Source organism: Neopelma chrysocephalum, unplaced genomic scaffold (assembly GCF_003984885.1).
Source record: "Neopelma chrysocephalum unplaced genomic scaffold, ASM398488v2 Primary Assembly neopelma1_69, whole genome shotgun sequence".
Classification (NCBI taxonomy): domain Eukaryota; kingdom Metazoa; phylum Chordata; class Aves; order Passeriformes; family Pipridae; genus Neopelma; species Neopelma chrysocephalum.
The window spans coordinates 9,245,737-9,260,917 of record NW_020897729.1 but is presented as its reverse complement, the minus strand read 5'-3'; the positions used below and the strand labels follow the sequence as shown (position 1 = coordinate 9,260,917).

Here is a 15,181-nt window from a genome sequence, read left to right as displayed (position 1 = left end):
CGCCCTAGACAAGGTACCATGGACATCCTAGCTCACTCCAGCAGGAGAACAGATGGGATTTCACTCAAATAATTCTTAGCTTTACTGAAAGCTTATCTAACCCAAATTCCTTCAGACAAAACATTTAAAATGAAAAAAAAAATTAAAAATGGTGGTTTTATTAAATAGTTTCACTGGGAAATATCTGGCTTCAGTCCTTTCTAAAATATGTGTGCAATGTCTGTCATTTAACCATTGTACTGGAATAGATTATAAACCTAATGACAATTGGGTTAATGCCAACATTTTTGTTGGCACTGCAGTTCATTTTATTATAACCTTTCAGCAACTCCGTGACTAAATTCAGAATCCTTGCTTTGGATATCAAGAATGGTAAGAAAGAATCGACACATTTTCTCGGATTTCACAGAAAAACTTGTGTTTTTTGGTTCTTAAGAGTAAAAATAAAACATAATTGACAACATTATATCTTCGGTGAGGTCTGGGTTAGATATCCCTCTAATATCCCTCTAATATTATCAATGACACAGGTTTTTCTTTTTCCTCTTTGTTACTTTAACCATTTACATCCAAGCACTTAAGGCTTTCCTTTTTTGTACGTGTGAGACATGAATATATACATGATATAGTGATTTCATATGGATGATAAATGGAGATATTATTCCCCAGCATGCGAATAAATAAAAAGCCACCAACTCACACCAAGCAAAGCAGTAAAACCACATCTCAAAAAGTGGTTTAACCTTTGTTTTATTCAAAAAAAGGACACCTTCCCAGCAAAATATTTTATGAACTGTTTCTCCACCTGTCCTTTCCAAAGGTTATTTTACATTTTAATTGGCTCAGATATTTTTCTCCTCATTGATTAGGCTGATCAGACAGGTGGATGGGGAAACATACCTAAGAAAAAGATATCAAAAGAAACAAATGCTGCTTTTAAATGTGCTGCTGGTGCTGTCAGTGCTCATTGTGACAGATCAGCACCCAGTACATCTATGAAGTCCAGAAATAAAATGGGCAGTGCCAGAACTGCTCAGTGATGGACAGAAAGTTCATCCTCCTGTGTTTATTTTCAGCAGCTCATCACGAGCACCAAGAATATTCAATAAATACCCAATGCACTATAGACTGACACAGCTCTCCATGCCATTATTAATAGCAGTCACTATGCTAATATATGTAATGAGCTACTTATCTGTGCTATAAACACGTAGGGCTGCATTAAAGCACTTTTCAATCCCAGGTAATTTTAAGGTTTGATCAGCTTGTTCAAAAATCAGATTTTTTTGCGTCGTGGAGCTCTGACTGCAGCCTTTGAAATCCTGTGCTAAAAGGTGGTTTCCCATAATGTAGTCAGGAAATAATTGTGTTCTCTTGGAAATAATTGAACAGATGATAAGCCATCATCTCTTGCAGAACTTGGCCTTTCTGTATAAATAAATCCTCTCAGTGCAAGGATCCTGTGTGGTCAAACTGATTGCCAGAAAGAGAACACTCTCTGTTCATTATCTGGATCTCTTCACTCTACTCAATCCAAAGAGGCATTTTGCAAAAGCTTGCAATCACCAGAACAGAAAAATAGATGCACTGAGATGTTATTGCATTTACAGAGAGCTCCAGGATAATTTATTTATGAGATGCCTTGTTGCTTTTACATACTACTTACGTTCATCAAATTTTTGGCATTTATTCTTCCCAGTTGGGCCAGCGAAAAGCAGCCAATTAAGGTGTTATTCAGGCATAAAAATTCCAGCCCCATCATCACAGCAGCAGAGAAGTAGGAAAGGGAATTATCCAAGGGTTTTTTTTTTTTAGAAGCTTCTAATAGGTTCAGCTCAGGTGGGTAGAAAGGGGTCTGGGAGGTGGCAGGTAGAGCTCAGAGCTGGGTCCTTCCCACCAAGGGCACAACGTTCCTCTGCAGTGATGCCCTTCCCAACCCTCTCCAAGAGCAGTTTTTGGCAAGGTTCCACTCCTGGCTGAGCACAGCTTTCATGTCTGGTTCTTGATGAACCATTTGGTGAAGTATTTGGACAATTTTCTTCCTGTGATCCGTGGGGATGTTCCTGTGCAGGGCCAGGGGTTGGACTCGATCCTTGTGGGTTCTTGTGGGTTCTTGGACTCAGCACGTTCTGTGGTTCTCTGAATGTGCCACCACCTGTTCTGCAGGTGCAAAGGTTTATCTGTCATGTTCCATGGCGCTGTCCCTTGGCTAGGAGGCAACTCAGTGGACAAAATATGTCATGATTGGAGCTTATCTCCACAGGAGAGACTTTTACCAGGTGAAGTCAGTGAGTGCCTGAGCAAGGAAAAGCTGTGAGTTCATCATTTGTGAGTCTATAGTTCCTCACTCCTTGAAAAACAAGGATGGTGGAAGCAGAGGTGTTGGGTTTTCTGCCTTGTTTCACCCCAGCACTCACACACACCGTGTTGATGATTTAGGCTTTCAATACATAGTTTGAATGCTCTCCCACCGTGGCTTTGTCCTACAAATTTGGCCATGAAGGAAGTGATTCACGCTTTAATGGCAGCCCTAAAACTCTTTTGTCCAACAAACAAATATCATTTTGTGTGTCCAGCAAAGTTATTGTACCTTTATGTTTGTGTCAATTCAGTTATGTCTGAAAGAAGGTTCAAGTGTGGTGGTGTTTCAGTTAAAGATCAAACCCAACTGTGTTTTGCATGGTAACACTGTAAACCACTGCTATTTCTGTTAAAAAAAATCCATTTTCCTCTAATAGATTACATTGTTTCTTTGAAGTGTGAATTTAAGCAGCTAATATTTATAATAACATGTACATTGTTAATCTTCAGACTTTATAGTCCTATTTAACCCAGTGAAGCTTCAAAGGGTACAGATTCCATACACTGTTTATTGAGATAGGAGGTAAAATCTAAATGAAAGATCTGAGGAATCAAAATTATACCTGTAACATTGTTTTTTAATCTGCAGAACACATTTAATTCCAGACGTGGTACAAAGCTACCTGGATGTTTGCCTGATGAACAGTTCTATGGACACACTGGAAAGGGTAAACATATTAATTAGAGCTTGCACAGCTCCTTCTTGCTGGTGTAATCATTAAATTGATTTTTCCAGTCTGACATGTAATTGTTCCAGCGATGGAATCCTGCTTTCCACTCTCGTTCTGCTTCATCAATATTTCCTGTAAAACATGAAATGGGTTACATTAATCTGAATTTGAATCTCTTTGTATGCTAATTGAAAAATAATTTTGATTATCAATGTCATCTGCTCCAAATACATTATAGGCTGGTCCTTTGCCTGTTTTCTTAAACCTGGAATGACTGAAAATTCAGTGATTAATGCTTTGTCTTTACTTCAGGAAGGAAGGACTGCAAAGATATCATTCTGGCACATTGCAGGGCAATAAATATACTTATTTATGGGCTTGTGGCTTTTGGATAATACTTCTGTCCATCGAATTCATCATTTTAAAGTCACTTTTTTGTTTTTTTAGTCCTCAAAATATTCCTTTGGTTCAATATACTCTGCAGTGAAAACTCCATACCCTAAACACTACAATATGTAAAATGAGATAGATGCTTGTAAAGATAGAATGAAATCACAGCTTTATTCCAGGCAATTGCCATTAGTTCGGATGGAATCCAATGGATGGCCAGGATTTCACCCTCCCCTGGAATAAATCCCCGAGTTAAAAGCAAAAAGGGCCCAGGTTTGGAGAAGGAACTGTGAAATGTGAACTATGTCAACATGAAACCATCTTCTCTTCCCTGTTTCATCCCAACCTATAAAGCATTTGCTGACTAATCCCGTGTCCCAAGGCAATATTTATTGCCAAATTTGTTATGAGCACCAGAGCAGAGGGTGAGGATGAGAAGAGTAATAAAAGCACATCATTTCACAAGGTTCTCAGAGTATTTTACAGACGGGGATCGCTCTCTCCAGCCCCCCCAAAAGTAATTAACCCTCCAGGGAAATGCAGTGACCTCCCAGGAACATCCCATACAACAATGACATTAGAGGTAACACATGAGGGCCGTGTCACACCCTGGGGCTCATTAGTTTGTAGCAGTTGTAGACTTTAGGGAAAAGTTTATAAACCACTGATGATCTCTGAATGCTTTATTCCTTCTGGACCTGACTATCTGGGTGTCCCTGTTGCCATTGCTGGCTTCCAAAAAAACTTGGTAATTGTGTTCTGGAGAGAACAGTTCCATGGTTTCTTTATGCTCTTCTGACTTTATGTTCTTCTGCTGCAGCGGAGCACCAGCCCTTTCCCTCCATAAATACACCCTTTCCCCCCTTTTTTATGATCTATCAGCACTGCAAGTGTAGCTGGTGATGGGAAAATGAAATACTTTTGTGTTTTACACATCAGTAGAGAAAATATTCAGGAAAGAGAGTTAACTGAATCAGAGATTTAGTCTGGAGAAGCATCCAGTAATTTGGTTGCTTATCTGCAGTTTAGCTCAACATTTCCAAACCTTTTTGGTCTGGAAATCCAGATGGCAATTTAATGAGAGTTTGAAATGAGATTTACATTGCTTCTTGGTTTTAGTGAGACCAGAAATAAAACCAAAATACTTTTTCTTGGGAAAGTTCTGTGCTTCTACCGTGGTTCAAAAGGGAAAGTGTGGAGAACAACTATGGGAAAAAATCGTTACAAAATTAACCACACTCTTCTCCCTCAGTTCAAAGTTGTAAATAAGCTTGGTTATATCAAAGATCAAAGAAAAGTTCAGATATTTTTAAATTGTTTTTTCTTCAGGCTACAGTTGCCATTAACTCAGAGAGGATTTGTAAGTGCTGGTAACAATAAAATCTCATTTTGGTCCCTAAACCATGACTCAGAACTATGGGGAGAAGACACACACATCATTCTGCTTTCCTGATTCTAAGAACTCTCCTTTGCACATTTCTTAATTAAAAGATGTAGGCAGGGTCTCAGGTAAAGCCAAATTTTCCATGTTAAGTCAAATGGATTGGTAATTAAGTGTATGAAGCTGTGTTAATATTATTTGGAGAAAAATACCTACATCATGTTTCTTATCTTATTCCTGATTTTGGGTATCCAGTTTTATTTATCCAGGCAAAGCCTCCACTTATGAATTTAAAAAAGACCAGTTCCTTCTTTAATTATTCAGGTGTGGATGTGTTTGAAGTCTGCCCAAAGACTTTAGAAACTGGAATATCTCTACCATAGACATATCTTGAATTAAAAGTCACTGTTGTAGGGTATAAATTATGGGGCATTTCAGTGCTTCTTAAAGATTATGGTGAGGAAGGGAGATAGCTAGAGAAAGCAGGCACCAAAAAATTGAGAGTAGCCACCATTATGAATCTAAAAGACAAAAGGGGGAAGGAAAACACTGAAATAAGAACTTGGATTCCAATTTGTTTGCTTTTTTTTTATTTTTCTTTTTTTTTTCCCAGTGATAAGATCCAAATTGAAGTCACAAGTCAATGCATCCCATTATCACCAACATGATCAATCTCTTTGAGGCAACCACCCATGACTTAGACGAGCCGACAGCTGGGAGGCAGAGAAGGAAAAGATTAGAGAACTCGAGCTGACCAATAATTACAGCTCAGAGCTCTGGGTGACTGCTCTGGGCTGCACTGCCAGGGGGGCCACCAACAACCCACAGGGGGGATTCTGCTCTCTGCAGTCATTTAGGCCACCCAAACTTTGAGGTAATTCTCATTAGCCCAACGCAAAGCCCAGCGAAGCCGACAAGGAGAAAAGGGGAGATTCTTTTGGCAATGAGTCAGTGCTCTGAAAAGTCCCAGTCATAGAATCATAGAATCATAGAATCAGCTGGGTTGGAAGGGACCTCGGAGATCATCAAGTCCAACCCTTGATCCAACCCCACTGTGGTTCCCAGCCCATGGCACTGATGCCACATCCAGTCTGTCCTTAAACACCTCCAGGGATGGAGAATCCACCACTTCCCTGGGCAGCCCATTCCAATGTCTGATCACCCTCTCTGGAAAGAAATTCTAATATCCAACCTAAACCTCCCCTGGCACAGCTTAAGACCCTGAGCCCTCTTGTCTTGCTGAGAGTTGCCTGGGAGAAGAGACCAACCCCCCCCTGGCTCCCCACTCCTGTCAGGGAGTTGCAGAGAATGAGGAGGTCTCCCCTGAGCCTCCTCTTCTCCAGGCTGAACAGCCCCAGCTCCCTCAGCCTCTCCTCACAGCACTTGTGCTCCAGTCCCTTCCCCAGCCTCGTTGCTCTTCTCTGGACCTGCTCCAGCCCCTCAATGTCCTTCCTGAGCTGAGGGGCCCAGAACTGGACACAGCACTCCAGGGGTGGCCTCACCAGTGCTGAGTCCAGGGGAAGAATCACTTCCCTGGATCTGTTGGCCACGCCGTTCCTGATAATCCAAGGGTTCTTGGATGCCTCAGCAGTGCAGACACTGCATTTCCTATCCTTCCATGCAGCCCTTTAATGGTATTACAGCAAAGTGACATTTATCTCCACACCGTCCTTTGAGCTGCTGGATGTGCCAATAAAGTGCTAATCTTCAATGTATTTTTGTGTATTAACATTAAGATTGGGACAAAGGCCATGTAGCTGTTATGATATAATAGAATTAATAAGGGATGACAAGTTAGGATTAATTTTTGTGTCCTCAAGAGCTCGTAATTAAAGGTACTTTAAAACTTCCTGATTCATTAGTGTGATAAATGCTGCAGGTTTGTGCTGTAGATTCTCATGGTGAGAGTTTCACAAATGTCCAGGAAGGAGAAAACAAATAGGATCTATATTTCTGTATCTCTATTCAGTGTTCTTGTGACCCTGCCTCGGGACTGGAGGATCTCCAGAGGCCCCTTCCAACCCCCTGTGATTCTCTGATTCTTTAAATCACACTCTCTGAACGTGAAAACTTTTTTAACCCCAACCACATATTCATTTTCACATGTATGTTTAAGAACTTCAGATTTATTTCTTTATTGTTTTTCTTCTTCCAAAAGTGAGTAGAGCTCTCTGGGAGAGGAATTATTGTAAAGGCTGTGATCTTTCCAATGACTTGGGATGGAAGGTACTGGAGTCAGAAAGAAATCAGACTGTTAAGGTACAGAAACACACTGCCCATGGGTGCAAAGAGTAAATTTTACTCTGTCAATAGGTGCTGTAGTATTGGCAAGGTGACTTTTGACTAGTTCACAATTCTGTGGAAATTTAAAACTAATTCTGATGATGAGTGTTCTATTTAGTCAAACTTTCAATATTCTTACTCCCCTGAGTGTTTAGCTCTGCAGAATCCAGACACTGCTTGGAGGATCACAGCAAATACAATTATTTTTGTTACTCACTGGCCAAGAGGTTGAAATTTCTCTGCCTCCACGTCTGAAATATTTTTAGGGTGGTTTTAAAACTTAATGTATTTATGGTACCTGCTTTGGTTTCTCTATGGAAGACACATGTTGCAGTAATACATAAAAAAATAGAAAAATATGTATTAGGCACACTAAAATAGTAATGGACCAGTAATGGAAAGCTTGGCTGCCTGCAGCTTTCTATAATCAAGAGGAAGCAGGCATATATAAATAACTAGGGCTCTAAATGCATTAAAGATTGTGTTGAGGAGGTAGAGACTAACATAGATGCTTTTATAATTAACATATGATTGCTCTAAAAGCTACTTAAAAGTCACTTAGTGTTTACTGTCCCTCCAGTGTGTTTCTTGTAGAACCAGTCACCAGCAAAACTTCTGGGGCTCGTCCTAGTGCTCCCACCCTCCAATGGAACATTAAATCCGAGTGCTCCCAGCTTGGCTGGGGCTGAGGGGGATGGAGGGTGTGCCCAGTGCCCTCAAAATAGGGTTAAAATCCCTGTAGAAATTGTGTCTGGTTGGAATTCAGAGCTCATGTGAGGCAGGTCTAGGGCCAGTTTACTTGTCTAGTGATTGTTACCAGGTCGGGCACAAAACCAAGAGCTCTGACCCAATGATAGGTTTGTGTATTGAAACTCAAGGAGAAGACATGGAGAAATCTTCCAAAACCATACAAAGTTCTCTAGAGAGATCAAGGCCACGTTTTATATGTGGCTGTTACTCCTGTGTTACTGTGTGAGGTTTATTCTTTCCTTATTAATTTTTCTAACCTGTAACTGTGATTTTTTTTAATGTATCTGATTCAGTTGCTTGAGGAAAATGTAAATTATTTAACCATAAACATTTCAGGGGCTAAATATTTTCCTCTCTCATATATTTTAACTGCCTCAAGGAACTTGTCTTGCCCAGCCTGTGATGGGAATAAGCTTGTTCAGATGCAGGACATGTTTGGAGCTGGTCACTAAAAGCTGAAAAGATCTCAAGGGTGGGAAGGCTTGTGCTTGGATGGATCAGGAACTAAACAAGTGGTTACCAAGCACATCCTGATCACTTTACACTGAGAAATCATTGCAATTTCTGTAAAATAAGTTGCTTTTCTTGTCCTCTTTGGGTTCTGCCTGATAGAATTCTACCTACCTGAACCCTACTTGAACTTGTAATAATGGTAACATAAAATCTCCTCACTTCTTCTTCTCTGTTGTCTTACATCACCTCGTGTTAAAGCAACCTCTTTCTAAGAATATTACAATGGAAGGAGTAATAGAAAAGAGACACCCTCAGAAAATGAGAAAATACATATATTTATGGGGTTCACTGTCCTTTGGGCATAAGAGGAGAGAGGAAATGCAAAATAATATTTCAGTGAGGAGAATTATTGCAATATAAACTACTATATCATGGTCTTAAGCAGAATTTTAAAGGGATTTTTTTTTTTGGTCAGAATGCTATAACGTTGTATAGGGATCATAATGGAAATACTATGTTTTTATATTTACAATATTTCAAGGACTGCCAGATACAGACACATGACAAAACAGTGCTACCTCAACAACATTCCTGTCTCAGCTCTACATCAGGATCCAGACACGATGATTCTTTGCATTTTTCCTGAGAATATTCTCACGAATTTCTTGCAATTGAATCATGTAAATTTATGTTGTAAATCACTGATTATGGCAAAGTGATGTGTTTCTGTCTCCTGGTGGTGTTGTTCTGTCATCCCTCTCACCACAGGACCAAGCAAAGCCACTCTGGGGTTGGTCTCTGCCTGGGGATGTTCTCCCTCCTGCTCCCCCCCTGGAGAACTTGGTTGTGCTCAGCCCATTTGTAGGACACACATTTTTCCATAGGGATTCCCAACCAGGTTCAAAAAAATACAGAAAACTGTTCATTTCTCCTGGCTCAGCACAAATGGCTTGTCAGAGTCTTTGAAACCTCCCCAAAATCCATCTGTAATTTGGTACACTGTGATTTTAAAATCACAGAGTGAGGTTCATAAATTATTCATTTTTACCTACTGATTTTGCTTCTCCTGATTTAATTGAAAAACATCTGTTGAACTGAGAGGGGATAAAAGTTGAGCCATAATACAGTCATAGACTCAAATGAGGAAGGAATAAATTATTTCAGAAGGAATCATCTGTGCACTGTGACAGTTTACATATTTTTAAGACTTCACATATTTTTAAGACTAGCATTCAAACTGAGCCTTACAGGAAGATTTTAAATTACTAATTAACATTTTAAACGTGTATCTTATTTTTGAAACCAGACTTTCCCCCAGTCAAACTGCAGAATGTGGTTCCAGAGCTGCAAAATCACTTTATAAAATCAATTCCTTTTGAAATCCAAAGCACAGAGGCTTGATGTATTTGCTGGGCTTTGTGAAAACGGTGGTGTTGGCCTTCTAAAAATTTGAGTTCTCCCTGTTCAACTGAACTTAAGAGTTTCAAACCCCCCTTATACTTTTCCAGGCAGTGAAATCTCAAACCCCTATTTTATACAGGGTCAGGTAAAAATCAGTTTTATAGTTTAGGCAGATCTTGCAGTGTCTATTTGTCATCAGTGGCTGACACTCCAGAAATAAAACACAAGGCTCTCACGTGAGATGGAAACCAGAATCCCCTCCTGGCAGCAGCAACACATTTAATATCCTCTGTGGATTAGCTGCATAATAATAGAATCCCATAAATAATAGATAATATAATCCAAATATAACAATCTTAGACACGAGAAGTTTATACAGAACATCTAAAGCTTCCAGAAGTTTTTTTAGTACTGTTTTTCCTGCTTTCTCCAGCACCCAGGAACCCAGAGCCTGGCAGCACCAAGACTCTTCCCTTGAGAACAGGGATTTGCAGCACTTTTAATGCCTCACATCGTGGCTGCATCTGCATTTTGGGACAGAGAAACTCCACATCACAAAGTCTTGGGCCTTGGTTTGTCCCCAGTTTTTGTCCTAACACCAAACAGGGTGGTGACCTCTGGCCAGAAGCACAGGGCACGTCCTGGGATCCTCAGCATGGACTGTTTTATCCAACACCCAAACACCCCAGTTACAAATAACATAAAGATTTGAACTCAAGCATCACAGCAAATGATCCTTGCATAAAAGTTTCATATAAAAGCACGCAGAAAAGATTTTTTTTACCTGTCATTTCCAGGACTTTGGGGAAAAAATATTTCCAGAATCGACACTGCTGAGCACGGAGTTTTGTTAGGATCTCTGGAGTGCTGGTGTTTAGTGTCAAATATTTCTGTTCAGTGCTGGTGAAGGCTGGCCATCTTATTTCATTAGTCAGGGTCCCATTAGGAGCTCTAAATGAGAAAAGAAACACCTCATTTGGAATAAGGAATCACTTCAGCACACCAATATAGCATTATTTGGTTTTACTTAACAGTTATTTCAGTTTAAGTGTGTTAGTTTGGATTTACTGGTAAATCCTTTTGTAAGTAACAGGGGGAAAAAGGAAGGTAAATGTGATTTAGTCTCATTTGAAAAAAATATATTTATATTCCCCTTTTTAGGTGTTCTGGGTTCATCTAAGGGAAAAAGTTAATAAATGACCATATACAAACTACTTGATGAATTTGGAGATACTCACAGAAGATATAAATTATTATGGATTACTCAAGAACAAGCCAAGCCACAAGTCTGGGAGGTTGAGTGGTTTATGGTTCAATTTGAAGGTTACTGATCCCTTTAAATACATTGGACTAAATAACTGGGATAAACATGCAAGTAAAGCTACAAATAATGTCTAAACTTGAAGAGAAAACAATTATCCCTCATTAAACAGAACTGTTTCTCCTTGAATTATGTTGAGGCCTGTTAGTAGAGTGTCAAATGGGAACAATTTGAAATCTTCTGGAAACTGGGAAGAAGTACAGAGTTCTTGACCCTCTATAAAACAAGCTCTGCATGTTAAAGGATCACAGCTGTTGGTGTTAAAATAGTTGTGATAAATATTTATCAAACAACAGAATTCATGAAGTTCTAGGGACAGTCATCCAGTTTTTTACCTCCAAAAAAAGACAGTACCAAATGAGGAAAAAAATGGTTTAAATATGTAGAACAACAAGAGTTTGCATTAAGGAACAAATGAGACAGAACACGATTTTCAGAAAAAGAAGTAGATCAGTACTTCAAACAGTCAGAAATCACCATTGGCTCAGAAGAGGTTAGGAATAGAAATTAAACATCTTGTTTCAGTGTAAGCAGAAGGAGTAATTCTCGTTTCTGGGAGCTGGTATTGGGGAAGCTGGGATTTAGGGCAGAACAACAGTAACTGATGATTCTTGGTGGGATCAATTAAGAACATTATTAACTAAGTTAACTTGGTTCTTTTTGCTTTATTTTTCTCCAGAAGGCAGCAGGCAAAGGGGAGTCCAGGGTGTGTGGAGCCCATTTGGGTTCTGCTTGCCAAGAGTGGCAACGAGGTGCCTGGTGCAGGTGGGAGCAGTCAAAGCACAAGATGCAGCCGCTGAAGTAACATCAACATCTCCCTGTTAACTCAGAATTAACCAAGTTTTCAGACCAGGTTTTAGTATTCTGGACTCTTTGACACTGGCTGCTTAGAGCAACTATGCTGGGGCAAGAGCTTCAGCGTGTCATTTCCTCAATTGCTCCCTTCTTTATGAATTTTTCGTGACTAATTCAGCTCTGATTAACCCACAGCACCTTTTTAAGCTGCACATTTATTTGTGGCTCATGAGAATGATGACTTAAGCAGAGCTGACTTGCACTTCAGTTCAAGATCAGAACACTAATGGTGCTGTCAGTATTCATTTAACAGCTTTTATGCTATGAAATAAATCATGACATCCCACATTATAATTTCCAGGTGTGTGGGGGGATTACACAATGGCTCAATGGCTACAGATGTATTTTACTAAAAAATGATTGAAAGAACCGTCAGACGAACACAGCACTTTGAAATCCATGAACCTGCTGATTATGACATTCCCTCTGCATTTCCAGGAAGTTTATGGCTCAAAGAAATGTCCAGTAATTTCCTTCTTAGCTTCATTATTGAAAATTTCCCAAGTTAAAAAGCAGCTCCCCGTTAGAGCAAAATGGAGATCACAGGAGCATAATTTTGAACGGGGAAGAACAAGTTATGATTATAACCTCATTGTTCCCTCACAATTGCTTTCATTCCTTCTTGCTAATAACTTCATGATGAGAATTGCAGTGCCCAGAATAGGCTATAAAATTCCCTGTTCTTTGCACCAAATTCTAAGTTTAATAATATTCATATAGAAAAGTAAAAGCATGGTGAGAATATCCTTAGTGAGCAGACAGGAATCCAATACACTGCCCAAACTTCTGTCCATCTGTGTTTGGATGGACAATCTTTGCTGACACATCACAGGAACTTGTTTCTGCTGACAAAAATAAGTTCGATTTCCATGGAAATCTCAATCTTATTGTCTTTATCAGTTCCTCAGACCTCTGCTTTTTCATCTTCTGGTATTCCTTAGCCAACTCTGCTTTGCTACCTTCCAGTTTTGCCCTCTCTGTGCTGTCACTGGGGCCTGAAGGTGTGTCCTGGCAGTGTTTGGATCATCCATCTTCAGGGAAAACTTCTATCTTCTGCATTTACCTTGTCAAATCATCTTTCCTGGACCTCTCTCCAGATCTACAAGCTCTAGGCAGGGAAAACATTCATTTTACATGGAGAAAATCATCAAATTGTTTGGGTTGCAAGGGACCTTTGAAGGTCATTTAGCCCAACCCCCTGCAATGAGCAGGGACATCTTCAACTAGACCAGGAATATGAGCTTCACTCAATATTTTAGAAAGAAGCTGGTTCCTTTTCTGCACAGTTTTTCCTGTTTACAGGAGCAAGTCTTAAGGCAATTAAGAAACACAATTATTTGAATTGCTCCCAGAGAAGAAATGCAAGAGATAAAGAGAAAAAAAAAAAAGACCAAAACAAACTCAAACCACCTGTGTTTAAATTCTGATGTGAAGAGAATTTGTCTCACTATTTCAGATATTTTTTTTCCTTTGCATATGCCCTGAAGTTATAGCTGGACTCTCTCTACTCTGATAGTGATACAGCAGCTCATTTACAGTTAATTATTTTGTCTTTAGGGCAGCCAAACTTATTTTCTCATTAACTGGAAAACCAGAGTATCTTTGTGGGCTCAGTCTCCAGTAAAGCTGCTCTCGTGTTCCACCTTCAAACTCACGTGTGCTGTTATTGAAATTCATGAGCATTATTTAATCTTGTGCCCAGTGGAAGTTGCTTGGCTGTACTTGTTGTTACAAAGATCAGGTTCTTCCCCCTTTGAGTATTTATGTCCACAACTGTCAATAACGTTTAATTTTCAAGATTAATTTATAGTAAGTATATTAGATTTGACATAGAAGTGAAAAGGGTTTTGCAGGAGCTTATTCACTGATCATTTCTCTGCATTTAATGTTTGTCTTCAGCAACTTTAGAAGGAGAAAGTTAATTTCATTCAATTGGAAAATGCAACATGAACACAGTTCTGTTAATCATAATAAACATACATACATTACCATTCTCATTAATATGATCAATATAACCTGAAATACAACCCTAGCTCACTGCATATTTATTTATATTCAGATAGCATTCCTTTTCTGATGCTCTATCACACAGATACACAAAAATACGTAATTCATCCTCTGACTTTTTTTTGGTAAAAATTCATGTTATAAAGTACTTGGGAAATATATTCACTTTATTTTGTGAGTGAGCTCTGAATAGCAGAGTGAGAACTCACAGAGTGCATTCCATCATTTAAAAGAGGTTGTTCTTTTGTACTTTTAGCTTAGTCCACAAAGAAAAATTTTCTCTGCTAACTCTCCTGAAAACGTTTTTAGGCTGTTTTAGGATGAGTGTTGTAAACCAAGTGTAGCACATGCTGTCTTAGGTGGTCCCAAGCCTTCACCATATCCCTCTTCAGCTGCTCTATTTGTAAAAGGATTTGGTTAACATGTTGTGCATTTCCCCAGAGCACAAGAAAACCAACCTGCCCTTCATTTTAGCTGCTGGATTAGACCAACCCAAACCCACCAACAGATTCAGAAGCTGGAACACACTTTTTACCTCCAGTTCCTGGTGCAGCCCCTTCCTCCAGCCTGAAAAATATTTGCTCTACCTGGCTGGAGCTGTTGGTGGAGGGATTGCTCCATGTGAAGCCTCATGCACTGATTGCACCTGGAAATGAAATGCAGACCTGCCCCTCCCAAATGTGGCTGTATTGGCTTCACCCTGGTCAGAACTGCTGATGCTTATTTTCAACTTGGCCCTTTTTCTTTTAACCAGCTGGTTTTAAAGGAAGGAGAGAGCGAATGTGAATCATTTTTATCACCTTTTGTGATTCCTTGTAGCTGTCGGGCAGCACTGGCAATCAGCAGGTTTTTATGGGATGGTGCTTTATGGTGTGTTACCATGGGCACCACAAAACTGGGAGGGGGAATGGCCTTGGAGCTGCAACAGCAGCAGTAACCCCATCTCTTGCAGGATTTCTGCAGCTGCATTACAAAACCCCTAAGAATGATGGAAACAGTCAGCTGGGCATCAAACAAGAAGCACATTGTAAATGTTTCACCCCAAAGGAAGCTCTGGGAGCAAGGGGTGGTTCTGCACATTTCAACACCATGTGGACACACCTATGTGTGTCTGTACCATCCCTGGAGGGATTTAAAAGACGTGTAGATGTGGCTTTTGGGGACACTGGCAGTGCTGGGGTAATGATGGTGATCTCAAAGGTCTAAACTGAATAGATGAACCTTTTCCCTTTCCTTTCCCTTTCCTTTCCTTTCCTTTCCCTTCCTTTCCTTTCCTTTCCTTTCCTTTCCTTTCCTTTCCTTTCCTTT

General features: G+C 39.8%; 1 protein-coding gene across 3 annotated transcripts in view; it reads right to left on the bottom strand.

The window, feature by feature from the left end:
• Positions 1 to 734: 734 nt before the first annotated feature.
• BCHE (butyrylcholinesterase) overlaps positions 735 to 15,181 on the bottom strand; it is a 53,548-nt gene continuing 39,101 nt past the window's right edge. For all 3 annotated transcript variants that reach the window (XM_027685521.1, XM_027685522.1, XM_027685523.1), the window contains 2 exons: positions 10,475 to 10,641; positions 735 to 3,164 (listed from right to left, as the gene is read on the bottom strand). In XM_027685521.1, coding sequence (XP_027541322.1) covers positions 3,043 to 3,164; positions 10,475 to 10,641 — 289 coding nt within the window. In that variant the 3' untranslated portion in view covers positions 735 to 3,042. The remainder of the gene's footprint in view (positions 3,165 to 10,474; positions 10,642 to 15,181) is intronic.